Source organism: Bidens hawaiensis, unplaced genomic scaffold (assembly GCF_021521415.1).
Source record: "Bidens hawaiensis isolate Kalapana, Puna unplaced genomic scaffold, B.hawaiensis_p1.1 tig00046243_1, whole genome shotgun sequence".
Lineage (NCBI taxonomy): Eukaryota > Viridiplantae > Streptophyta > Magnoliopsida > Asterales > Asteraceae > Bidens > Bidens hawaiensis.
Window position 1 is genome coordinate 70,881 of NW_027498262.1, and position 27,355 is coordinate 98,235.

Genomic DNA, 27,355 nt, shown 5'->3' on the forward strand with positions numbered 1-27,355 from the left:
AGCGTTTTTAAGTTCGTTTCAGCACTTAACAGCTCGTTTAAGCGATTTTTTCAGTTCGTTTCAGCACCTAATAGCTCATTTAAGCAATTTTTAAGTTCGTTTCAGCACTTAACAGCTCGTTTAAAGCGATTTTTCAGTTCGTTTAAATGTTAGGTGCTGAAACGAACTTTAAAATCGCTTAAAACGAGTTGTAACGTGTTGAAAACAAGCTGATTCGTTGGTTAAAAAAAACTGAAACGAACTTAAAAACCGCTTAAACGAGCTGTTAGGTGCTGAAACAAACTTAAAAATCGCTTAAACTAGCTGTTTGGTGCTGAAACGAACTGAAAAATCACTTAAACGAGCTGTTAAGTGCTGAAAAGAACTTAAAAATCGCTTTAAACGAGCTGTTACGTGCTGAAACGAATTTAAAAATCTCTTAAACGAGCTGTTAGGTGCTGAAACGAACTGAAAAATCACTTAAACGAGCTGTTAGGTGCTGAAACGAACTTAAAAATAGCTTAAATGAGCTGTTAGGTGCTGAAACGAACTGAAACATCATTTAAACGAGCTGTTACGTGCTGAAACGAACTGAAAAATCTCTTAAACGAGCTGCTACGTGCTGAAACGAACTTAAAAATCTCTTAAACGAGCTGTTAAGTGCTGAAACGAACTGAAAAATCACTTAAACGAGCTGTTATGTGCTGAAACGAACTTAAAAATCGCTTTAACGAGCTGTTAGGTGCTGAAACGAACTTAAAAATCGCTTAAACGAGCTGTTAGGTGCTGAAACGAACTTAAAAATCGCTTAAACGAGCTTTTAGGTGCTGAAACGAACTGAAAAATCACTTAAACGAGCTGTTAAGTGCTGAAACGAACTTAAAAATTACTTGAACGAGCTATTAGGTGCTGAAACGAACTTAAAAATCGCTTAAACGAGCTGTTAGGTGCTGAAACTAACTGAAAAATCACTTAAACGAGCTTTTGCTGTTAAAACGAGTTGTAGCGTGTTGAAAACACGCTGATTTGTTGGTTCAAAAAAAACTGACCCGAAACCCGTTTTGACCTTGACCCGTTTTAACCTGAACCTCAATTTTCCGAAATTTTTTTGCAAATTTTCGAAATTATAAAATTATATTTCGCATTTTTAATAATTTTCGCAACTTTTAAAAGTTATTATGCAAAGTAAAAACATTGAAAAATTAAAAAAAAACCTAGATTACTTGCTATCCAGGTAAAATATCTAGGATTGGAACAAAAATGAAAGTTCAGTGACCTGATTGGAACAAAAGTTTGTATCAGTGACTTGATTGGAACAACTTTCAAAGTTGGTTAATATTTTGTGGAGTAATCCCTTTTAGAAATGACTATTATTTGGTTGGCTAAAATGGGATTATTTTTGAAACTTTAATAGTCAAGGCAGTTACTATGGTAAATTTCCCTTAATATACGACTTTGCTCTTTAAAAGCTTCTAAATTTAATTTTTGTTGCATGGGTGGAGATTTTCATACGCGGTATCTCAACTTGAAATTCTCACGCCAAAAAAAACAGTGGTTGTGGAGTTCTTTTCTTATTTATAAACAATGCATTCATAACACGTGGATAATGTTGAGTACTGATTACTTTTGAATGAGGAACATAAAACCTAACTGAGATTATTATCTTGGTTAAACTTCCGTTTATGGTTATGTATCATACATATTATTCAAACCTAGAACTTTTCGACGAGCACCTTCAAAACATTTCACGTATAAATATTTTTATATTATCAGGTGCTATGTATAACCAACCATATACTAACAAGTGTCCCAATCAAAATTTTCGCACTCCTTCAATGTTACCGATGTTAACACTGAGAGCAGGCAACTTGAAGTCGATTTCAAGATCTTTAAACACCTTTATGATCTCTAAAATCAACTCACTTCTCCTTTCCCATCGTTGTGACATATAGTGATGGTTTACCACATGTTTAGGCCACACCACCATCTTTAGCGTGTTCATGTCGTCTACACCTTTTACAACTATTGTTGGATCATCAAACCAGTAATCACTCTTGCTGTTAACATACCTAAATTACATAACACATCATTGACTTAGTCAAATATGATTATAAACCTTTAAGACTGAAAGTAAAGAAAAAGATAAGTTTTGTAGTTTGTATACATACTTTTTGATCTCTTTTTTCATTTCTTCAATCTTATCCCGCGGTGTAGAGATGTTGATGGAGAATTCGATCTCGTCATCCATTGCAGGGCTACGACTAAAGTTACCAATCGATTTGGTAGCTAACATGTTGTTTGGGTATATAACTTTTTGGTTGTCTGATCTCATGAAGACCGTGGTAAGCATAGTCATGTCATCGACTATAAGCTAAAACCAACAAAAACAAGATGGACATGTGAGTAATTAGTTAAAGCATACTTGTGTTGAAACATTTGACCTTTCTAGTCAAGAGACACACAAACATAGTTGGGTTAATCAAAAAACACCTTTTGTTCATGTCTTTAAAAAATGATAATCTTTATTATGATCATATAAATATTAATATGAATATCATACTAATATAAATTTTCAAATAATACATATTTGAAGGTTGTATGTAGAGGTGGTCAAAAAAACCGGTCCTCGAACCGGTTTGCCGGTTTAAACCGGAAACCGGTTTTTTAAAAAACCGGTTTTTTTAAAACCGGTTTGACCGGTTTACAAACCGCCGGTTTGTATATCGGTTATACGAAAACCGGTTATAAAAAAAACCGGTTTTTTTAAATAACCGGTTACTAAAAAACCGGTTAACCGGTTTTTTTTATAAACCGGTTTATGACCGTTATAGAAAAACCGGTTAACCGGTTTTTTAGTAACCGGTTAACCGGTTATAAACCGGTTTATTTCCGTTGTAAAACGGCTATATAGCCGTTTTTTTTTTTGACCGTTTTTTTTTTTTTTTTTACCATATTACCCCCACAAACATCTATATATAGTTTAGGTTGGGTATTGGTTAGATCACACTCGTTTATACAACCTCAAACGCTCCAAACGCTCTAAACGTTTATTTCATACGCGATTATTTTGTTATCTCACGCTCAATTATACCACATTACCACTCCATACGCTCTTATTTCGTAGTCGATTATCATGGCATCCCAAAGTGCTGCTTCATCCGTCAACATGGGTGCCTCGAACACGGGAGAAACGGTCGTTCGGGTCATCCCCACGAAACGAAACCAAGATGTTTGGCAACATTTCGACCTATGCGAAATGTCTAACGGTAGCCAAAAAGCTCGATGCAAACATTGTTTGAAGTTTTATGACAAAGATGCAAACTCCACTTTAAAAGCGCATGTGCAAAGGCCCTTTTGCAAGGCCTTGAAGGACGAATCGGGAAGTAGTTCGCAGCCGGAGATGACGAATCAAGGAACGGTGTTTACGTACGACCTTGAAGCGGTACGTCAACAGTTTTCAAACTTTGTGATTCAACAAACACTTCCTTTCAACCACTTCGACAACCCTCAATTCACGGAGATGATGCAAAAGTATGTTCAACCACGCTACCAACACGTAAGTCGTTCGACCCTTAGAAGAGATTGTCTTAAAGCTTGGAAAAACGCTAAATCCGAACTAATTTCATACTTTTCAAACTTACAAACTGGTGTAAACTTAACAACGGATGTGTGGTCGGTACCTAATGGTTCGCCCGACTCATACATTTGTGTGACGGCTCATTGGGTTGACCCCGAGTCGTGGCAAATGATGAAACGAACCGTTGCGTTTCAATTGTTTGATTACCCGCAAACGGGTAGAAATATTTTTAAACTCTTGGATAAAGTCATTCGACAATACAAGATTGAACATAAAATCTTTTCAATTTCGTTTGATAACGCGTCCAACAATACGGCCGCGGTTGGCCATTTAAAATTAAAGTATAAACCTATTTGTGATGGAGCGTTTTTTCATAGCCGATGCATTGCACATATTATCAACTTGGCCGTGCAAGACGGGTTAAACGTGATCGAAACGCAAAGAAACAATTTTAAAAGAATGTTACGAGATGTTTTTAGCAACAATAAAACATTTTCAAGATACAAAAAATTTTGTGTAGAAGCTAATTGTCAATGGTTGGGGCCAAATTGGGATTGTCCAACAAGATGGAACTCGACTTGTGATATGTTTGAGAAAGCCATCCAACAAAAAGAATCATTAATTGCGTTTCATCAAATTTTGTCAAGTAGGGGTAAATGTGCACCGTACGATCCTAGAAACTGGTTATTGATTGAGATCGTTACGGAGGTCCTTCAAATTTTTAAATCTTGCACAACTAGTTTATCCGGGGTTTACTATCCAACAAGCCCCATTGCTTTACCTAAAATTGCTGTCATGTGCACAAAGTTGAGTGAACTTCATTGTCGGGGTGCACCTTATTTTGATATGGGTGTAAAAATGAAAGAAAAATTCCGAAAATATTTTCAAGAACTACCCGCTGTTTTGACATGTGCTGCTGCGTTAATGTTGGTGGTGTTGAAGCTTTAATAGAAAAAATTTGTGACGAGCTAGAGTTAAACGACGATCAAAACCCCTATTATAACCAAACTTTAAAGAATGCTTTCAACACCACCTTGTCAAACATGTATGATGTTTACCTTACAAAATACGGGTCGTCTTCCCAAATTCATGACTCGTTAAGAGCTGTTGCCCAATCCCAATCCCAAACCGACCTTGAAATGGGGATGTACTACATGATTTGGGAAGACGCCGGTAAACGTCAAAAGGTAAACACCCCAAGCAGTGAACTTGGAAGGTATGGTGGTACCAACTTTGTGAAACACATGACTCCGGATGAATTTAGAAGTCTTGATTTGCTGGCTTGGTGGAGAGGTAAGGAGGATGAGTTTCCGATCCTCGCCGCCATGGCCAAAGATTTACTAACGGTCCAAGCTTCCACGGTAGCTTCGGAGTCTGCTTTTTCTGTTTCTGGCAGGGTTATATCGATTAGGAGGACTCGACTCACTCCACCAGCTGTAGAGATGTCGATTTGCTACAAGGATTACTTGGACTCTTTAGATAGGGCACAACATCAACGCTCACTCGAGGGGGAAATGGACTATGAGGCGGGCTTGTATGAAGACGAGGTCAATCAAGGACACACTCAACCAATGACCGATGAAGAAGCCGCGTACGACGATTACCTAAGGAATAGCTCGGGATCGGGTAGCGAAGAAAATTAGTTAAAGAAACAGCAAACATGGAGGCAAATAATGAGTAAGAAACAGCAAGTTGTTAATGTAATCGTGTCTACGCATTCTTTAATGTTTGTATTTTTGAGATACGAATATGCGATAACGATTTAATGTTTGTATTTTTAATGTAAAAGCTATAAATGAAAGTTATGTGTTTTTAATCTTCCAAGCAAAGAACCATAACAACGAAAGCAAAGAATGGAGTAAGTCAAGTTTTGCCTTGTAGTTACCGGTTTGCCTTGTAGTTATCGGTTTGTTTATACTGTGAAAAAATAATGGTTATTTAAAAAAAAAAAAAAACCGGTTAACCTGAAAACCGGTTTTTATAAAACCGGTTAATAAAAAAACCGGTTTATTAACCGGTCTGAACCGGTTTCTAAACCGGTCCTAACCGGTTAGACCGGTTAGGGATTTCAGATAAAAAAACCGGTTATTAACCGAACCGGTTTTTTTCTTGGTGAAAAAAACCGGTCCGGTTAATAACCGAACCGGTTTTTTTAAAAAAACCGATTTGTGCACCTCTAGTTGTATGCTTTAAAAATAAACTTTGTTCGACTATGAACTCAAATGATGTGTTGCCCTTTAACTTTACTTTTGAATTGTCACTTTTAAAATAAAATATAATGGGAATCACCTATTCAAAACTAAAATGCTAGAATAGTTATAATTTAAATAGTCTAGTTTAATTGAATACGAAAAAAAAATACAGTTAACATACCATGGGAATGGTGTATGAATATAACGACCCTAATAGAAATTGATCAATTCATAAGTAAACAAGTTACCTGCTTGCCATCTACTTCACATCTATCACCAACATCGTAGGGATGCATGATAAACAAGAACACTATAGACTCAAACACTCCCTTTCCAGTGTTACCAATCACATATGCACCAAGTGCAAGTTGAGTTGTGACGAATATCAAGAAATGTGTAACTGGGACACCACATATTATAAGCCAGATGATCACGATCATAATCAACACAATCACGTCCATGATACGATGGAGATCATCCACTGCTGTTTTTGTATCGTTGACCGATAATGCTAGAGTCCTCCTTTCTGTATATGCTTCCTTCTTCATTAATAAGAGAAAAATAAATTTGTCACACCAAATGTGCAGATATTTAAATTCTTTATAAATATTTATGTAAAATTATAATTATAAATTATGAAATTTTCCTTTTGACTAGAAACTAGTCGGTGTACACTTTTCGTGTACATAGTTCTAGTCGAAAAGCGTTGTGATAAGAACTTGTTTACCATCCAATGCTTGAAACCGTCCTCGGTTATATGAACTTGACGGATTGATCCAACAAAGAGTTCTTTTGCTTTGGAAACCTTTTCTTTACCCAACCGATCCTCCAAATCTCCGATGGTGATATACCTTTTTCAAATTCATAAATCATTAATTAAGACTAATGTTGAACTAGAGTTAACATAGACATAAGATACACTGTTGACTTTTTAAATCAAACCAATAAGTCAAAAAAAAATAATAAGTTGACGGTGTTCATATATTATTTAAATAAAAAATATAAAGATCCATCGTCTAAAAGAAATGAACAGAATTATAAATAAAAAGAAGATAAAATATATAGTATAAACAATAAGAAGTTTAAAATCTCATATTTACAAATTTGATTTTTTTATATACAACATTTGTAGAAATTTTTTTGACCAATTACCCGTGGATAACTATGATAAATGAGATGAGAGATTAGAGAATTAAAAGGGAAATTATAACCTATTTCTTAAAATTGTTTTGTCTCATGACTCATGTATATGTAGGGTAAATAAGTTGAGAAATTAGAGAATTGGAAATGAAATTATAACCATTTGTCAATATGATTTTGTTTCATAACCCATGAATATGAATGATGAATGAGAAGAGAGAATAGGCTTAGAATGAATGTGAGATTGTCATATCATCTTCATTATTTTTTTTTATTAGAATAGGTTGATTTGATTTGATTTAATTTGATTAGATTTTCTGTTGGGTTTCTATGAAATTAACAAGCTTAGTTAACCATTTAACTAGTCACAATTAAGGCGGAAGCGTGATATTTACAAACTAAACATATGTATCCATGTGTTTATATATGTATATGTTCATGAATAACCTAGTTTATTCATGTTATAAGATTACCAATAATCTATTTACTAGAAACCCGAAGCAAGGATCAAATGATACGAAAAGCTAAACTATCAAGCTTGCAAACACTTACATTCTTAACCCTTTAAGAGTTTAGTAGATGGTTGAAGAAGATGATGATGTGAATGCTAGACTTTCAAAGGAAAACCCTCAAACGGAATATACCCCGAGCCTCCAACACACACCGAGCTATGCTAGGAAGCTTGAACACGAAAAAACCCGAGACCCGAGCCCTTCTTTTTCTTTTGACCGTAAACAAGAAAGAAAGAAAGGAAGAAGTTATGTTTTTGTTACTTGAAAGTCTTTTTATATATTTTTTTTTTTGATCATCATTCATCATACATAAACATACACCCATGATGTTAGGTATATATGATCATGTATCCATTACCAAATATATGACATGATGTGATCAAGACTATGGGGTGTGGGGCCCACCCAAAACCGGCCCCAATTATATCTTTCTTTTTTTTTTTTTTTTATTTTTTTTATTTTATATTTTATATTTTATAAAATATATAAACACCCCATCTTTTATAAACCATTTTATAAAAGAATACATAGTTAAATAATTATTCCAATAATAATTATTTGAATAAATAAATTAACCAATTAATTTATTTAACACTTTCAAGTAAATATTCAGAAACCCGATTTTCTGAATGTATCGTGTTCTGTATTTGTTTTATAGATCTTATCTTAACAAATATATAATTGGTGTGTGTCTAACTCGTTATTGGGTATGACCCGACTTGGATCAAACACGGCTAGCCGCATTAACCTAATTATGTGTCTCGGGCATATGGTATTCCAACAATCTCCCACTTGCACGAGACTCATAGGAAGTTAATGCTAATGGTGAATACCGCCTAACAACAGGTCACCACCCCTAGTGTGTTTGACTAAGTGCCATTCAATAACATCATCCCCTTCAAGTCCATACTTGATATGACATAGGTAAGTCTTATCATTACATCCCTTTGTTACTAGATGTCCTGTCAAATCGAAGAGACACAGATTGATCATTCTCTCATTGATTTAACTTAACAGGCCTTAGACATCTAAACTCTCAACACATAAGAGGAACAAATCCCATCTTGACTGCATACATCCTTGTTGACATCTCGTATGATATCTGAGCTCTTTCTTTTACGTCATCGTGTTACCGAAAAACAAAGAAGAGAGTCAAGTTATCAGACTTGATGAAAAACCAGATCCAATATGCATCTCAGGTCAAAGGACACAATAATACTCGCCTTTACTCAAGGATTACTTATGATCAGTTGCACTAACTCTATGCAGTGATCCTTGAGAGCGGATCATGTCCAATATTTGTATCCCACAAATATTTATAAACCTTGGTGGCAAACCTATGCCCTATATTCATCACATGAATATCAACCAATCCCAGTTCATAATAGTCTTACCTTCATGCCTGTTCCCACAAGCATGATCGACTACGGACGTTTAGAACAACATAAGTCATTCATGGATTAAACATGCAAATATAGAACATAACTCATTGAATAATTAAACATAATTAATTTTCATGAGATACCCATTATATTCGTTCTTATACAAACACTAAACACAGATTAAATCCACTCACTAGAATATCGAAGTCCTAATGCACAAACATGACCCTCATGCTTTGGCCTATCGAGGAGCTTCGTGAGTGGGTCCGCAATATTTTGATCGGTATGAACTTTATGAATACATATCTTTCTCTTTTCAACTTCATCCCTTATGTAGTTGAATCTGCGCTCAATGTGCCTCGTTTTCTGATGAGCACGAGGCTCCTTGATCTGTGCAATAGCACCCTCATTGTCACAGAATATCTCTAGGGGCTCCTGAATGGTAGAGATAATCCCTAGATCCATGATGAACTTTTTCATCCATGCAGCCTCTTGGGCTGCCATTGAAGCGGCGATGTACTCAGATTCTGTAGTGGATAACGCGACAACATCCTGCTTCGAACTCTTCCAAGAGACAGCGCCTCCATTCAAAATGAAGACATATCCCGACTGTGACCGAGAATCATCTCGGTCAGTTTGGAAACTCGCATCCACGTAACCCTTTACGACGAGTTCCTCCTCACCAGACCCATATATTAAAAACATATCCTTAGTCCTTCTAAGGTATTTTAATATATTCTTGACAGCCATCCAATGACTGTCACCTGGGTTGTGCTGGTATCTACTCGTTATGCTTAAAGCATACGAGACGTCCGGTCTGGTGCACATCATTGCATACATAATAGATCCTATTGCCGAAGCATAAGGAACATGCTTCATCCTATCCTGCTCTTCCTTAGAGCTAGGACTTTGGGATGAGCTTAACACGGTTCCTCTAGGAATAGGTACCAAACCTTTCTTAGAGTTTTCCATCCTGAACCTTTTCAGGATTTTATCAATGTACGCACTTTGATTGAGTCCGATCAATTTCCTTTGTCTATCCCTATAGACCTTTATTCCCAAGATATATGTCGCTTCTCCAAGATCCTTAATTGAGAAACGACTACTTAACCACGCTTTAACGTTTTCCATACTTGGTATATCATTTCCAAATAAAAGTATATCATCGACATACAAAATAAGGAAAATGATTATACTCCCACTAGCCCATTTATACACACACGCCTCATCACCGTTTTGGACGAAACCAAACGCTTTGATTTCTTCATTAAAACGATGATTCCACATCCGTGATGCTTGTTTCAACCCGTAGATTGATTTCCTTAACTTACAAACTTTATCAGGATTAGATGGATCGACAAAACCTTCAGGCTGAACCATATGGACATCTTCCTCAAGATATCCATTAAGAAAAGCGGTCTTGACATCCATTTGCCATATCTCATAATCAAAATGAGCTGCAATGGCAAATAATATCCTGATCGACTTAAGCATCGCGACCGGCGAGAAGGTTTCATCATAATCAATCCCTTGAGTTTGCGTGAAACCTTTTGCTACAAGTCGTGCTTTGTAAGTATCTAAATTTCCATGCATATCGGTCTTCCTTTTGAAGACCCACTTACATCCAACCAGTTTGGAGTTAAGTGGACGATCAACCAATTCCCAAACTTGGTTATCGTGCATGGATTGCATCTCGGCGCTCATGGCTTCAAGCCACTTGTCACAATCAGATTGTGACATAGCATCTTTGTAGGAGATCGGTTCATCCGAATCGACCAAGTAACAATCATCCACAAGAAATCCATATTTCTTGGGAGGTCGACTAATCCTATTAGATCTGCGAGCAACGTGTGTATGATCAACCATTTGATCACCTTCAACATCCTCGTGTTGAAAGCTAGTATCGACCAACTGTGTATCATCCAGTGATTCTTGAACCTCTTCAAGTTCCACTCTCTTTTCACTAGGTCCTTCCATAAGGAACCTAGTTTCTAAGAAGTATCCTTTGCGTGAAACAAACACTTTTTGTTCACTAGGATCATAGAATATATATCCTATATCATCCTTTGGGTATCCTATGAAGATACACCTGATGGATCGAGCCTCAAGTTTATTTGGGGTGTCACGTTTAACATAAACTATGCATCCCCATACCCTTAAATATGAAAAGGATGGAACCTTTCCATGCCACACTTCATAGGGTATTCGATCCACCTTTTTGGTCGGGGCCATATTCAAAATACGAGCCGCTGTGAGTAGCGCATATCCCCAAAATGATGGTGGTAGTGAGCTTCGTGCCATCATTGATCGAACCATGTCCAACAGTGTTCGATTCCTCCTCTCGGATACTCCGTTATGTTGAGGAGTTCCAGGAGGAGTGAGCTGTGAAATAATTCCACAATCTCTAAGATGACTTTGAAAAGCATCACTTAGGTATTCGCCTCCTCTATCGGAGCGGAGTACCTTGATTGTTCGGTCGAGCTGATTTTGTACTTCATTTTGAAATTCTTTGAACATTTCAAAGGCTTCATGTTTGTGTTTCATTAGATAAACATACCCATATCGACTAAAATCGTCGGTAAAGGTAATGAAGTACCTTTCACTATTCCTACTAGTTGGCTTGAAAGGTCCGCATACATCCGTATGTATGATACCTAACAAATCCTTAGCCCTTTCATTTGTACCTTTGAAAGGCTCTTTGGTCATCTTGCCTTGAATACAAGATTCACACTCATCAAACGAACCTAACTCGTTTGTTTTCAAAAGACCTTTCTTTTGGAGAGTATTTATACGATTCTTGTTTATGTGTCCAAGGCGACAATGCCAAATGTAGGAATCACTCAAATCCTTTTTGAGTCTTTTAGTAGAAGTTTGATATAATGAGCTATTTAAGGTATTATCATGAACCAATTCATAAATACCGTTGTTTGGTACAGCTTTAAAATAAAAGATACCATTAGATGATACATGCATTTCTGATCTTACAAATTTAAAGTCAAAATTACATTGTCTAAGAAGGTGCACAGAAATAATGTTCCTAGTCAAACTAGGAGCATACAAAACATTTCTCAAAACAACTTCCAAACCACTTGGAAGCGATAAAGCGAAGTCTCCTCTAGCGACCACGTGCACCCTTGCACCGTTGCCCATGAAAAGATTCACTTCGCCCTTCTTTAAGTCTTCATTCTTTTTGAACCCCTGCAACCAATTGCAAATATGAGTTCCACATCCGGTATCCAATACCCATGTGTTAGAAGAAATAAGATTTAGCTCAACATTAATCATAAAGACATTACCCGAGGTATGCGCCGCATTCCTCTTGTCTTTTAGCTCTTTTAGGTAGACCGGGCAATTGCGTTTCCAGTGTCCGGTCTCCCCACAACCAAAACAAGGATCATCCTTATGACCCCTCGGTTCCATAACCTTTTGTTTCTTTGCCATAACCGGTGATTTGCCCTTACCCTTAAGATGCACAGGAGGACCCTTTCTTTTGGCTACCTTAGCCTTAAGATTGGGTTGAGATCGATTCTTGGATCTACCTTCATTGATCGCAAACATGGGTAAAACCCTTTTGCCCATGCTCGCCTCGGCTGTTTTAAGCATTGAGTGAAGTTCTCCAATGGTTTTGTCCCACCCGTTCATGTTATAATTTAATACGAAAGTGTCGAACCTTTTCGACAAAGAGTTAAGGATCAAATCCGTTGCTAACTCTTTTGAGATGGGACAATTGAGCTTGGCGAGGCGATCAATGTAACTTTTCATCGTAAGTACATAAGTTGAAACTGGTTGATTATCATCCATTCTACATGCATGCAAGGCTCGAACCGTTTCGAACCTTTCAACTCTTGATTGCTTAAGGAACATTTCCTTAAGTTGAGTAATCATGTCGTACGCATTATGGTTTTCGAAATCCTTTTGGATTTCGGGAACCATAGTCGCCAACATGAGGCATGACACTTGAATGGAATCTTCCGTGAGTTTGACCCAATTCATATATTCGACCTCACTTCCCTCTTCCGGTTCTTCGGGGATAGGTGTTTCCAAAACATGATATAATTTTTCTTGTTTTAGAACAATCCTTAAATTTCGGAACCAATCCGAAAAGTTATTGTGGTTAAGACGGTCTTTAGCGAGAATAGATCGGAGAGATACGTTTTGGACGTTAGGGATTATGTTGTCGTCGACGTGTGCGGCCATCTGCAGAATTTTAATTAAGTTCATTTTAGTGTTTTACCTTTTAATTATTAATACCCTTTTTATATATACCAAATATAATTAATAATTAAAATCTAGAATCCAACGATAAACCCGACTCCGGTTAGGTGACCTTTTTCCCATTGTCGATTTATCAAGGTAGTTATTCATAACAATTGCAAACCCTTTTGCAACTTCTAGAGTTTATGGGACCGGTTCGAAATCATATTTCGTGTCGGCATGTTTATCCCATCAACACCTATTAGACCCCATGTTTGGGTGACCCTCTTCACATGGTTCTAATTTAAGTCGTCCTACTTGTATCAACTTGTAATATTAACATACAAACGGTTAGGTGACCTTTTTCCCATTTATATGCCAATATTACCTTAACATATTAATTTACTCTTACGCGGTTAGGTGACCTTTTTCCCACTAAGAGTTTACTAATATGTTAAGCGTTATACAAAAGGATGGTGTTTAACTTATTATCCTTAATTTTAAAAGGGATTTTTAGTTTTAATAATTCTAGTTGTAAAACTTTAAATCATGTTCTAACATGCATTTAGTAACATGATATTTTGAAACCATTTTCAAAATTCTAATTTATAATAAAGCCATTTTATTATGGGCGTGAGACGGCTAGTTAATAAATCCATTTTATTAAACTATGTGTCACGTAATCACCGATAATTATTAGAACCCGTTTTATGCTTTGTTAATTAATTCTATGTGACGAAGTTGATATCCTAATATCTAACAACCACACAATCAAACAATCAATTAATTAACAAGCATACACAATTATACTAGACACGAGCCACTAAATTAGACCACACTTGTTAGCCGAAACAAGTGTGTGTCTTAGGTCCAATCCTAAGGGACACATGACACATGGATGTTGTAGCTCCCACTCGATCCCGCATCCAAATGCTTCGAGCATCTTCTTCAACCCCGTTGTGATCCACTGGGCTTGAACTTGGGCCTTAGCTTCCATAAGCTTCCATTTGGGCTCAATTGGTGGGCTTAGGTCCTTTTGGGCTTGAATCCCTTAATGGGCTTGTGAGACCCATTATTACCATACCCGGCCCAATTAGGCCCAAACTTCCAATTTTGCAATCTTCTTTATTTTACAAAACAAATGTCCTAATACATTTTTCTATAAAATAAAGATATTACAAATAACCTATTTATTACATACCCATATGAATAAATAATTACAAAATTACAAAATTGCCCCTAATTAATTATTACAAACCGAAACTTGAATAATTAACTACAATCACAACATCAACCACAAACAAACATCCACTTGGTCTACGGCTCGGTCTAGTATTAACAAACATAACCCGTTATGTCTTAGGAACCCGTTCCAAAACCCCTTGGCTTTATCGGGCCTAGCCCAACCCAATTTGGGCTTGACCCAATAACGTGATTATGGGCTTCGGCCCACATGTGCAAAACACATGGGCTTCGGCCCAATAAAAAAAAACTCACGGGCTTCGGCCCATTTAACCAAAAATGGGCTTCGGCCCATATAGCTTTTCCCTTTTATTTCCGGTTAGCCCAATAACCATATCCAAGTGGGCTTCGGCCCAAAATCACCCGATTTGGGCTTCGGCCCATTTACTCGGTTTTAATTTTTTTTTTTTTTTTTTTTTTGAACAAAGCCAAAAACAATAACAAGATTAAATACAAAAAAAATCATGCATGTTATTTTTTGTATAAAATCTTTCAAGGGGAAAAAAATATAAAACCGAGAACCCGAAGCTTAGTTTCCCGTATCCCGGCTCTTGATGCCATTTGTTGGGTTTCTATGAAATTAACAAGCTTAGTTAACCATTTAACTAGTCACAATTAAGGCGGAAGCGTGATATTTACAAACTAAACATATGTATCCATGTGTTTATATATGTATATGTTCATGAATAACCTAGTTTATTCATGTTATAAGATTACCAATAATCTATTTACTAGAAACCCGAAGCAAGGATCAAATGATACGAAAAGCTAAACTATCAAGCTTGCAAACACTTACATTCTTAACCCTTTAAGAGTTTAGTAGATGGTTGAAGAAGATGATGATGTGAATGCTAGACTTTCAAAGGAAAACCCTCAAACGGAATATACCCCGAGCCTCCAACACACACCGAGCTATGCTAGGAAGCTTGAACACGAAAAAACCCGAGACCCGAGCCCTTCTTTTTCTTTTGACCGTAAACAAGAAAGAAAGAAAGGAAGAAGTTATGTTTTTGTTACTTGAAAGTCTTTTTATATATTTTTTTTTTTGATCATCATTCATCATACATAAACATACACCCATGATGTTAGGTATATATGATCATGTATCCATTACCAAATATATGACATGATGTGATCAAGACTATGGGGTGTGGGGCCCACCCAAAACCGGCCCCAATTATATCTTTCTTTTTTTTTTTTTTTTATTTTATATTTTATATTTTATAAAATATATAAACACCCCATCTTTTATAAACCATTTTATAAAAGAATACATAGTTAAATAATTATTCCAATAATAATTATTTGAATAAATAAATTAACCAATTAATTTATTTAACACTTTCAAGTAAATATTCAGAAACCCGATTTTCTGAATGTATCGTGTTCTGTATTTGTTTTATAGATCTTATCTTAACAAATATATAATTGGTGTGTGTCTAACTCGTTATTGGGTATGACCCGACTTGGATCAAACACGGCTAGCCGCATTAACCTAATTATGTGTCTCGGGCATATGGTATTCCAACATTTTCTTGAAACAAAAGGAAAATGTGAAAAGTCAAACAAAGTATATTTTTATCCATAAACCTCTTAACGAGAGTCTACTTAATTAATTCCATTGTTAGAATAATATGATTGTTATTAAAATAATATAACCTGATTATATTTGACTTAGTAATGTATTAAAGTAATATAATATTTCTGGTGATCCTTGATGCTTTGATATCAACAAAAACAGAATAATTAAAGAATAATTAAAAACTGAATCTAAATAATCAAAACTGTTTTCTTTAACATGTACCGACACAGTTTGTTGTTCGCTTACTTTTTTTTTTTAAAGTGATATTGGTTTTTAATGATTTAAGTTTCTTTTGATTCTAAACTAAGTTTTGGTTTTGTGTATATAAATAAACCAACAGCGTTTTAGTTTGTTACCCGACCCAACCTGTTCGTGCACATCTACTTTAAACACATTTTAAAGTTTGAAACACAACTAAGGGGTTGTTTGGCTATCTTGAGTTGAATCAATAAGATGAATGATTGAATAAGATGAGGCATCTAAATTATTTAACATGTCTCTGAAACTTAACAATTAAGAGGTTTTATAAGTCATTAAGATATGTACCCAAACGCACACTACTTATGACCGATTAAGAGGTCACATAGCCTATCAATCAATCAATCATACCCAGTTAAGTCCCACCAACAGCCAAGCTATAAGTAGGGTCTGGGAAGGGTGGGATGTAGGCACACCGTACCTCTATCTAACGAGATAAAGAGGTGGCTTTCAGAGAGACCCTCAGCTTTGTAATACATATGTATGAGATAATATAAAGTGAATGAAATAATAATAATAATAATAGTAATAATAAAATAATAATAATACTATATGGTGTGTGACCAGAATAAGGTAAATAGAAGCCTTAAGGTCTCCTTTCTCTCTAAAAATCTTTAACTTTAATCCTACTTCTCCAATAATTCTTATCTCCAACCATGTCCTCGAAGAGGTTTAGGTCTATCAAATCCCGCCTAATCCCCTCAAGAGGTCACATAGCCTCTTAATAAAATAAGTAAGAGGCTACCAAATAGCCCCTAAGCGGTTATCATTAGTACTAAGAGAGTGAGATCGTTTACTTGGATTGTTGGGTCACACTTAGAAAAATTTCACGAGCATCATTTATAACTTTTCGGTATTGGGCGCGTAACGAGCACTCGTCCTCTTCCTCCTCATCCGACCGTACGGGTAGATCCTCGTCTACTATAGACAAGCGCGGTAAATCTCCCGCTTGTACAATTTCTATCATGCGTCTCACTTTTAACGCGGTTACTTTCTTCTTCCCGATCACCCAACTAGATAACTTACTCTGACCACACGCTTCCTCTCGGTCTCTCCCCTTAACGAGATCCCCACCGAGCTTCTTTATCACATATTGCTTGTATAACGACACTTTAATATGTCTAAAGAACGCGATCAAATGGAAAGAAGCTGCGAGAACCTTAACTGTAATCGTCTTTAAAAGCCATACAAGCGCCCCCACTGTTAAACATACCATAACTTTTGTAAAAAAACGACGAATATGATTTTTGCGCGCGACAACAAAATGCGATGCAATCACAAATAAACTCAACCAAACGAGGTTTCGGATTGATTTCCTTATACCATACACGACATACAAAACGCCTATTTTCAAGTGAAACTTGCACTCGACTAGTGAGACGATCACTTCCACGACCATATTAGCGATTAACCGCCCACAGATAATCACTAACACGAGTAGTTCCCATTTCCAAACCGCAACATCCCACATTTCTAGCCGTTTTAAACAAGAAACCGAAAGTGAGCATATAAACAATGCTAAAAGTAACAAAAGTAACACCCATTGAGTGATTTGTAGATAGAGTTTTTGCTTTAGGTTGCTCGTGTCTTCGATGATGCAATCGATGTTGAAATCGTCTTCCTTGAACCATGCATAGTCTTGTTTGGGACCGCGCTTTCGTTTCACATTCAAAGCATGATCTTGTGCTACTTCTTGATCAAGTAGTGGGCAGTAACCATGAGTTTGTGAAGGTGCGTCTTCAATATCTTTGACCTTGATAAGAACCTCATTTAGTGTGTTGTTGGTTGAGCTTGTGGACCGGTCCATGGGAGATATTGGATGTGGTTGAATAAGGATCTCTTATTGATGCATTTATAGGGCATAAAAGACCCCTAACAAGAAGTTGGTATTACAACTCATTGCATGATATTAATCATTACACGAATCTAATCAGGTTTTGGGTTGTCACGTCTTACATGGTTTTATTTAGTAAACATGTTATTTTTAGAGTGATAAGTTAACCCTTATGATAGTTTACCTATTAACCTGTAAAATAAAATAAAAATGGTTAACCTGGCGTGTCTAGCTTAGTATTACAACTGGCCAATCTGTTTAATTATGTCATGTATTAAACCTATTTATGACCCGTCAACATGTTTGACTCGTTCGGATAGACATGTTACACAATCATGTCCATGTATCATGATTTTCAATGTGTTTGAGTTGGGGCTAATGTTTTTAACATGAATAGATACATGGGGCGTGTCCAGATTCATAAAATATTCAGGTTTTGGGTTGTCATGTCTAACTCATTTAATTAAATAAAATTCGCAAATTAAAATAAAAACATGCCAACTTATCTCATTTAACAAATTTATTACAATCACACGCCTTGTTTACAACTTTACGTACAACTCTTCAACTTGTTTAACTCATTTAGATACATGTGTTAGACGGTTGTGTTCAAGTTTATTACATGATCATGTTTTAACGTATATAAATAAATCGATATACGAGTTTTTGTTAGGGTGGAGAAACATATGGAGAATCAAGAATGAGAACTTGATTCGTGGAGAACCATAGAGCATGAAACACACTTGTAATGGGGACTTTAATAGAGCCCACTGATCATGTGTGGTTGGATGAAAAATATTAGCAAATTAAGGCTAGAATATTATGTCAACAAAAGGTGATTTACAACATAGAGCCAAACTCTTCTTTTATTATGCGAATAGCATGCCAAATCAATCACTTTATATTTTGGATTAAGTTCTCTTTCAAGGCACACCAACGATCAAAATTACACATACGGGTAAACGAATATATGAATACATGAAAATGGCATTATTAAAGAAAAAGACTTCACTAACGGACAACATAAGAAAATAAAAAAGTCTTTGCACAGGATTCCAATTGTGTAACAAATAAAAATGACAAAGGAGACATGAGTAGACATTTATAGAAAGGATTTTGACAACAAATTTGTTTGAATTTATTAAATAGGTTGTTTCGGAAAGAAATAATTTGAAAGGAATTGTAGAAATTAAATGTTGCAACGCAGATTGACTGAGAGTCGAGAGTTGGGTGTACGTGGATAACTCGACTAACAGAACATGGTAAATATGGATCAAAATGATTTTGGATACCATATGTATGTCATATGTCAAAAGTTAACTAGTACTTGTAACAAATTAGGTAAATATGAACATAAATAAGATAAAAACACGTTTTTTAAATACTAAATTATTCTAATATTATAGATATACGGATTATATTTTATTTTTTAAGTTAAAATCAGTCTAAGTTGACTGACTAGATCTAATTCTGACTGAGGTTGAACACATTTGATTGTTTCTTAGTAAGAAAGCCGAGTTAAAGAAAGCCGCATTGGCGTCATATATACCTTGTATTGATTACTTGGGGAGTCCTACGCTTTCTAGACATACTTTTACAACATTGCTTATAGTAAGTTGTAATTGACTCAAATTTGTTTGAATTGCTAACTTCGGATGGTAGTTGGCATAGTCAAGTCATGCTTGATCCTAATTAAGCTAATCTTGTACAAAAATATTTTTGTGTGTTCATTATTTGTAAATAGAAAGGTTCTCATAAATGAAGGAGTTGTAGGAAAGACATGAAAATAAATAAGGGAGATTAAAGAGAACAAGCAAGTGTTAAATTTTCAAGTTGATTTCACTCAAGCTCACTAACTCGTATAAATGCCCAAGCCGAGTTCGAGCTCAAGGGATCTCACTCGTACAAAACTTGAGTTGATTTGTCATCTCCCTAGCTTAAATAAGTGTTGTTCTGAGTTTGAGTTGAAGGCAACACGCTCGTTTACAAAGTCGAGTTGATTTGTCTCAAGCTCATTTTCTCATATAAATGTTTTGAGTCGAGTTTGAGATCAATGTAGCTCACTCGTAAAAAAACACGAGTTGATTTGGCTCAAACTTGTTGGCTCATTTATACTATATAATAAATAAAGCTTACCAAGTGCCACATGTAATCACCAAATTAATTCTTACAAAAATTTTTCTTCCTCTCTCTCATATTAAATACCTTTGACAATTATCTTTCTTATTAATAATTTTGTTTTTCTTTTTTAACTTTTTAATCATATTAGGTTTTTATAAGTAATCAATTTTCACGTTGATATTGAATAACGATTCCAAAAATAAAGGTTTCAAATATATTATATTAATTAAGTTTTTATAAGAAATGATATTATTGGATGAAGAGGAAAGGTTAATTTTAAAATTAAATTTCAATAAACTTTAACTTATTAAATATATATGATTATTTACTAAATTACAAGTCTTTTTCTTTTAAACCCTAAAACGACAAATTTACTATTGATGTATTTTTAGTGTTTATGTTAACTTAAACCAGCGAGTTTTTTTAACCAGTTAAAATATCAAACACGGTTTAAGACAAAACAATTTATGATTAAAATGACTTTCGCTCCGGCCACGGGTTAGTTTAAAAAAGTAGCCATTTACAACTTTTTTTTAATTAACTATTTAATAAACCCATCATTTATGTTAAGTACACAATCTTAAAAATCCACGAACATATAAACACTAGACTACATGTTTTGGTTTTTCAGGTGGATAAAGCAACTTATCTTTGGAATACACCTGTTAGACATTATCAAACTATTCATCATTTGATAAATTGACTTTGTATATTCTTCTATCATTGAAGATTTTGAAAATAAAGTTTTCTTTAGTGAGCGAGTTATACTTGCACCGAAAAATGAGATCGCTCAAGAAATTAGCAAGCATTCGCTATCCATGTTCTATCAGTAATAAAATGATACGTTACAAGAAAGTGTTAGTTTCCTGATGTTTTAAATGACCTTAAAATCTAAGGGTGTCAAGTTATAGATTAGTCTTAAAAGTTGACGTTGAAGTAATGTTGCTTAAAATATTAACAAGAAAAAATGAAACTAAAGCATATATGAAAATACAATATGATAACCGTGTTATAGAAGCTGAAATCATATCCGAAAGTATTGGGACTCACATTTTTATCTTAAAAAAAATCTTATACCTTAAGATAAAATGATTATATTCAAAGTATGAAATGTTCACAATTTGCATTAAAGATTAATGAAAGCTAAGGTCAATCATTATAGATGGTTGGTTTATTTTCGAGATAATTTATTTTAACTCATGATAATTATGTGTTGCATTATCTAGAGTTATAATCAGAAATAATGTGAAACTACTAAGTTTTGATATAGAAAATAAAGTTACAAATAAAACTACAAGTATCGTGTACAAAAAAATATTTAGAGATTTATGAATTTCTAACAACTTTTTATTTCCATATTTTGTAATATGTAACTTATTTTATCATATAATATATCTTTATATCTTTTGAACATATTTTTTGTATTTTACATTATGTTATTATTTAAATAGATTTATTTATTTTAACCCGTGTGCTAAACTTGTAAAATACAAGAAAAATCTCATTAAAATGAACTTTTTATACATCTGATCTCTTTTAAAATTCTAATAATAAAAAACCATAAAGACACATTTATTTTTGAACCTACACATGTATCATGTATTGTTCGGTTTGTAAATGAGTCAAGCCCGAGCCACCCTTGGTTGGGTTTGCCTCGGTATGTTTAAACCAAGCTGAGCCAGCTTGGTTAAAAATTGAACCAAACTCGAGTTCGGCATTTCAGCTCGTTTAAAACCACTCCAAGCCCGAGCTTGCCCTAAAAGAAACAAATTAACAACTATGCAAAAAAAACCACCATACAAACTTGCTCCATCTGCTTAATCCTTCATTCTCCATTTACCATCTACGATCCACAAAACCGCAAGAAACAAAACAAATGGACTGAATGAATAAACGCACTATCACCGAAGATCCTATTCTTTCAAGAATCTTATATAACCAGGTATATACATCTGTCTAGTATTATTCTACCATGTAACAAAAGCAAAGAGTAAAACATAACGAAAACGAGTTCTTAGCTGACGAAAACGAGTTCTTAGCTAAATGTATCATTAATTCGTGCATGTGGACCAAGTCGAGGGAAGCCGGTTTGAGGCCATGGACGGCATGTTACGGACATTAACATCAACTGGTAGCATGCGGTATTCAATATCGAGATCTCTAAAGACTTTAATCATTTCCTCAACTAAAAGAGCTCGCCGTTGCCACCTTTCACCCATGTCTTGGAAGTTCATACGGTGTGAAATCCATATCGAGATCTTTAGCCTGTTCAAGTCTTCAACATCCCTCACAACAATCAAAGGCGCCGGGTACCAATGATCACTCTTGTTCTCAATATGGCTGAAATAATAACAAAGCGTTCAGACCATTAATATTAGTTAGTGGGAAAATTAAACAAATTTAGCAATGAGTTGGGTATAGAACGTGTTCTGGTAATCCCCGATTTGTACCTAGTCTTACACCTCTCGGGTAGCCCCGTTATGGGTCACGGGTTTTCAATCGTCCATGCATCTAGTATCCTCGTTTATGATATAATATATCAATATATTCAGTTTCGATACTTATCAAACGGGTATGAATCTTTTCGAGTAGTCAGACCGTTATCACTCCTAATACCATGCCCGCCTCAAATCCATGAATATTTGTATAAATTAATATCGCATCCAAATACCCATCCCGCATTAAGTAATTTTATGGAAAAGAACTGTTATTAAAATAAACGAGCAAGTACCTTGTAATCCTTTCTTTCATCAAAGCAATCTTTTCTACGGGAGTCGATACATGTATACAGAAATCGATAGCATCTCCCATATCCGGACTACGATAATAATTAGCAATCGGTTTCGTGGCCAATACGCTGTTTGGGTATATAATTTTCTGATTGTCGAACCTCAAGAAAACCGTTGTTAATATATTCATCTCCTCCACTATCATCTACAATAAGAATCATCAAAATAAACATGCATAAGCACACAAGTCAAAAATTTAATCCTCAAAATATGTTATGTTTAAATGTTTACCTGAACACTGTCGATTTCACAACGATCACCGACATCAAACGGGTGCATCACGAACAAGAAAATCATGGCCTCGAAAGTTGTCTTGCATGTGTTACCAAACACGAACACGACCAGAAGCAGTTGTGAACTTAGGAATATAAAGAAATGTGTGGTTGCCACTTTAAGTATAAGAAGCCAAATAACAATAATTAAGATCCCAACAACCACGTTTAACATTTGATGAAGTTTGTTTACAGCTGTCTTTGTGTCATTGAGAGACAATGCAAGCGCTCTTCGCTCTCGGAATACATTAACCTGAAAGATAAATAACATATTACTTTTTAAATCCCTTAAATCAAATTGGACTCATGCACCTATGAATAGGTCGATTCAGGTTATGGTTAATCCCTAACGAGTTAAATGGGTAAGTTTAAAATATTATTACTTTTATTAAACTTAGATAAACACGATCAGAAACATTCGTACCACCCAGTTTTTGAGAGACCCTTTGCTAATTCCTTTTGTTTCACATTCTCCATCAAAGAGTCGTATTGCTTTCAAAGCTTCATCCTCTCTCAAAAAACGCATCAAATCCTCTAAATATATGCGCCTATCAAAGCAAAATTAAAAAATTTGGTGAAAAGAGGTTCAATGTGAATAAAACTTATGCCATGTAAATGCAATGATCCATCGATACAGTAATATGATACGTAATGTAACTTCCTGTAACGATTCTGGCTCACAAATTTTCTGTTGATAATAAAAATTATAATAATCTTTTGTAAGTCAACCGACCCATATAGATACTCTAGACAGAATCTAACAAAGAAAGGTTGATTACTAGCCCACACTTATGTTTGTCAATCACAAATTAATGAGACATGACAAAAACCCTGGATCCTAAAAATAGAACTCAGTTGTAAGTAGTTCTCAAGCTTGAGTTCTGATTGGGCTCGTCTCGTTTATAATTAAATAATTAGTTTATTACTTCATTTATATAAGACTGTTATTTTATATATATTTATAATATAATTATAATAGTTACACAACTTAACATATACTGGTTAGCTATTTTTTTTATCATATTTTAATCTATAAATAATTATTAAGAATAGGCTCATTTATGCTCACGGGCCTAATCAAGCTTCTATATTGGAAGCTCGGGATCAGGCTCGTTAATTAACTGAGGTAGTACAATAAAGACTCAAGCTTGGATAGCTCAAGAACAGCTCGGATGTTAAAAGGTGCTCAATTCAAGCTTTTAGCGAGCTGATCTCGAGTAGCTCACAAGTGGCTTGGCTTAGCCCATTCACAAAATGCTGATAACCAAATAAACCGTTTGAACTGATTAAGATATTCATTGTTTGGTTAATCATTTTGAAAGTTTGAATTTAGGTTTTCAACCATAACCGAATAACCAATTTAGGAGTTGAACTCGCTAAAACCGAAACCAACCAGAATTCTTATTTGGTTATTCGGTTCAGTTTGAACCATACTGAATTCGTTTCGTTTCGGTTCGGTTTTTGGTTACCACCGAATAAAATACCTGACCGAAAACCCAAAAACCGAACCGATGAACAACCTAATTACAAGTTACAACACAAACAACCAGTTGAAAATATTCTAACACAAAACGAACAAGACAATACTAAATAAAGATTAAGAACTTACTTGGAGCCTTGTTTAGCAACATTGTTAAAAATTTTCTTGGCTGCAACTTTCGCTTGCTTTTCATTCGTGATTTGCACCGCAGACTCATCCTCATCCCCGGTTGCACCCTGCAACTGCTCATCCAAAGTAGACAACACACCCGTACGAACAATGTTCATCAACCGCTTCATATTCCAAGCGGATATATTCTTCTGATTCAAACGATGCAAGTGATCAATTGTAATCCCTTCATCAACCTTCTTAGGCGTAATAACTTCCGAAAATTTACCACTTTTACCAGTCATGGGAGTGTTAACATTAGTTCTCGGAGTACCAATAAACCTCCCACTTTTCTTAAATATATTCGCCTTCAAATCAGGCGGTAATATGGCCCCCGCACTCTCAAGCTTCTCAACCTCCTCCAACATTTTATCGTTTTCCTCGCTTACATGTTGAATCTCCATCAATGGTGGGCCCGATAACGACTCGATCACATACTGGTTGAACAAAGACTCTTGAATCCGGTCAAAAAACGTGCTCACATGGAACGATGACGCGAGTACTTTCACCAACAATGTCTTTAATAACCAGACAATGGTCCCAACCAATAGACAAACCCAAACCTTGGTCACATAAGGCAAAACCTCTTTCCCCTTTCTTATTCGTTCTTCAACTTTCTCATCGAATATGCATTGCCAAGCGATTAAAATCAGCGTTAACCACACGCAGTTTTGAACCGCTTTTCGCAACCCATACACGAAATAAAGTACCCGTTTCCGCAACACAAAGTTTCGCTCGATTAATATAACAACAACCCGTATCCCCCAACCGGAAACTAATCTTCCACATACCACAACCAAAAGCATAACCCCCCATTTCCACAATTCAAGATCAAACGCGGTTTTGTGCTTTAAAAACGGAAGTGTGAGTGTGCAGGTTAACGCGGCTAGAATCAATATCAAACTAAACAACTGAAACAATGTCCATTTGCTATACCTTAATTGTTTATACTCGTCCGGTAAATCATCATCAAGAAACGGATCATCCTCATCGATTTCGCTCCCGCCTTTATTCAAAACCCCAGATTTCGACAACCTGCCGGATCTCTGATCCGGCTCGGGTTGATCTAACATCCTCGACTTGGTTTTCGTCCGCAACAGGTTCGACTTAGCCCTGAACGACGCGTTGGCGGAGCAAATGGTGACTTCATTGCTCCCGCCACCAGCTCCGGTCGAAAGGCCGGAAACGTTCGACCGGCGCCGAACCTGTTGCGGCTCGACCACTTCCTCGTGGAAGGAAACCCTAACGTCTTTGGGCGTTAGGATTCCGTAGTTGTTCGGACTCTCCGCAATCCTCGACAACGTCGGGGATTGCTGCGGAGAGGCCGAATCCGATGTTATAAAGTCAAATTTGTCTCCATCGTTGGAGAAGTTATAGCTTGAGTCTCGCCAGACTTTGTTTGGTGGGTAACTACTGGGAGGGTAATTTGCCAGCTCTACTGCTGCTTCTTTGGAAGAAGTGGAGCCCAAAGAAGCAGTAGTGTCTGGAAGAAGCTCTACTGCTTCTTTGGAATCAGGAGGAGTCGAGCCCAAAGAAGCAGTGGAGCTTGGAGCATTGTGGTCGCTGATGCATTTTTCGATGTCCCGTGTTTGTTTGTCGTGGTAGTCCGGAGACGTAGAGTGCGACGGACGCATGGTTGTGGTTGTAACGGAACTGAGATCGATGATTTTGTGATCGGTTTGGTTTAGTAAGATTTGTTGTTCTTCTGGGTCTGTTTGTGGTGGTGACCGGTTGAAAGATTTTCTGAATTTGTCCATGTGAATGGAAGGGTTTAAATCGGAGATTTGGGATTAAAATAATAATGGTTTAATTGGTGGACTGTAAACGAAAGCAGCTGATGAATCACCAAAGCTAGCTATAATAAACTAGTGTATATAAGAGACGAAACGGAAAAGACATGCTTTTTGTCTTAAGATAACAGACCCTGAGGTTTGTACGGTTGGCAAGTTAAGTCCTTGGGTTGTTCTTGTTCTATAACCTCCTGATGTTCTTTGATGTTTATGATGTGACAATTATCAATTTATTGCCTGTTTGAGCCAATAACGTATTTTTGATATCCTTGTGACAATTTTTAAAGAATATGAGTTTTTTTTTTAATTTAAGTATATATTGTGTTTACTTTTGTGACAATAATCAATTTATGCCTATTTGAACCTTTAAACAGTTTTTGATATTGAGTTTTTATTTTAAGTGTATATTGCGTTTACTTTTGTAATTTATAATCATTTATGATTTATAGAAACTTAAATAGGTTGAGATATTGTTTTTTTATAATTAATATTTGGATGTAAATTTAGAAAAATTGACTCCTATAAGTTAATTAAGATTCATATCATAATGAGGCATTGAAGTTTTATAAAGCAAAATATACCTAGTATATTTTATTTTTAACTAAAGTATATGTAAAATGAAGTCCAAAAATTTAAAAGTAGAGTTGTTACGTCCAATGTTCACATTGAAGAAGCCAGTAAGAAATGTTAAGATGCATGTGGTAGGACCACTTTACCTTTATCCTATTTCTTAAAAAAAAGTTAAAATTGTTATGATATATAAAAAAAGTTAAAACTATTACGATATATGATGATGGATGGACTAGAAAGGGCGATTTGTGTTATGTAACGTACAGTCAGTAA

At 35.6% G+C, this 27,355-nt stretch overlaps 1 protein-coding gene across 3 annotated transcripts; it reads right to left on the reverse strand.

Annotated features, from left to right (window-relative positions):
- Window positions 1–1,682: 1,682 nt before the first annotated feature.
- On the reverse strand, window positions 1,683–26,532 carry LOC143596339 (mechanosensitive ion channel protein 6-like). 3 transcript variants are annotated; one of them, XM_077075136.1, is made up of 5 exons: window positions 16,856–17,956; window positions 6,476–6,599; window positions 5,997–6,290; window positions 2,148–2,350; window positions 1,683–2,048 (listed from the first exon to the last, which is right to left on the reverse strand). In XM_077075136.1, the coding sequence occupies exons 1-5, from the start codon at window positions 17,863–17,865 to the stop codon at window positions 1,793–1,795; spliced, it is 1,887 nt and encodes a 628-aa protein (XP_076931251.1). In that variant the 5' UTR covers window positions 17,866–17,956; the 3' UTR covers window positions 1,683–1,792. The 3 variants fall into 3 exon arrangements, with proteins under 3 accessions (XP_076931251.1, XP_076931250.1, XP_076931249.1); XM_077075135.1 differs by lacking the exons at window positions 5,997–6,290; window positions 6,476–6,599; window positions 16,856–17,956 and adding exons at window positions 23,034–23,327; window positions 23,499–23,622; window positions 24,684–26,532 and having other exon boundaries at window positions 1,695–2,048; XM_077075134.1 differs by lacking the exons at window positions 1,683–2,048; window positions 2,148–2,350; window positions 5,997–6,290; window positions 6,476–6,599; window positions 16,856–17,956 and adding exons at window positions 22,061–22,353; window positions 22,745–22,947; window positions 23,034–23,327; window positions 23,499–23,622; window positions 24,684–26,532.
- Window positions 26,533–27,355: the final 823 nt, after the last annotated feature.

Excerpts from the sequence above, each read along its gene's own strand:
- LOC143596339 (XM_077075134.1), bottom strand. The coding sequence starts at position 26,479 with ATGGACAAATTCAGAAAATCTTTCAACCGGTCACCACCACAAACAGAC. Across the intron at positions 22,948-23,033 it reads GTGAAATCGACAGTGTTCAG|ATGATAGTGGAGGAGATGAA; the intron begins GTAAACATTTAA and ends TTCTTATTGTAG. Across the intron at positions 22,354-22,744 it reads ATGAAAGAAAGGATTACAAG|CCATATTGAGAACAAGAGTG; the intron begins GTACTTGCTCGT and ends TTATTATTTCAG.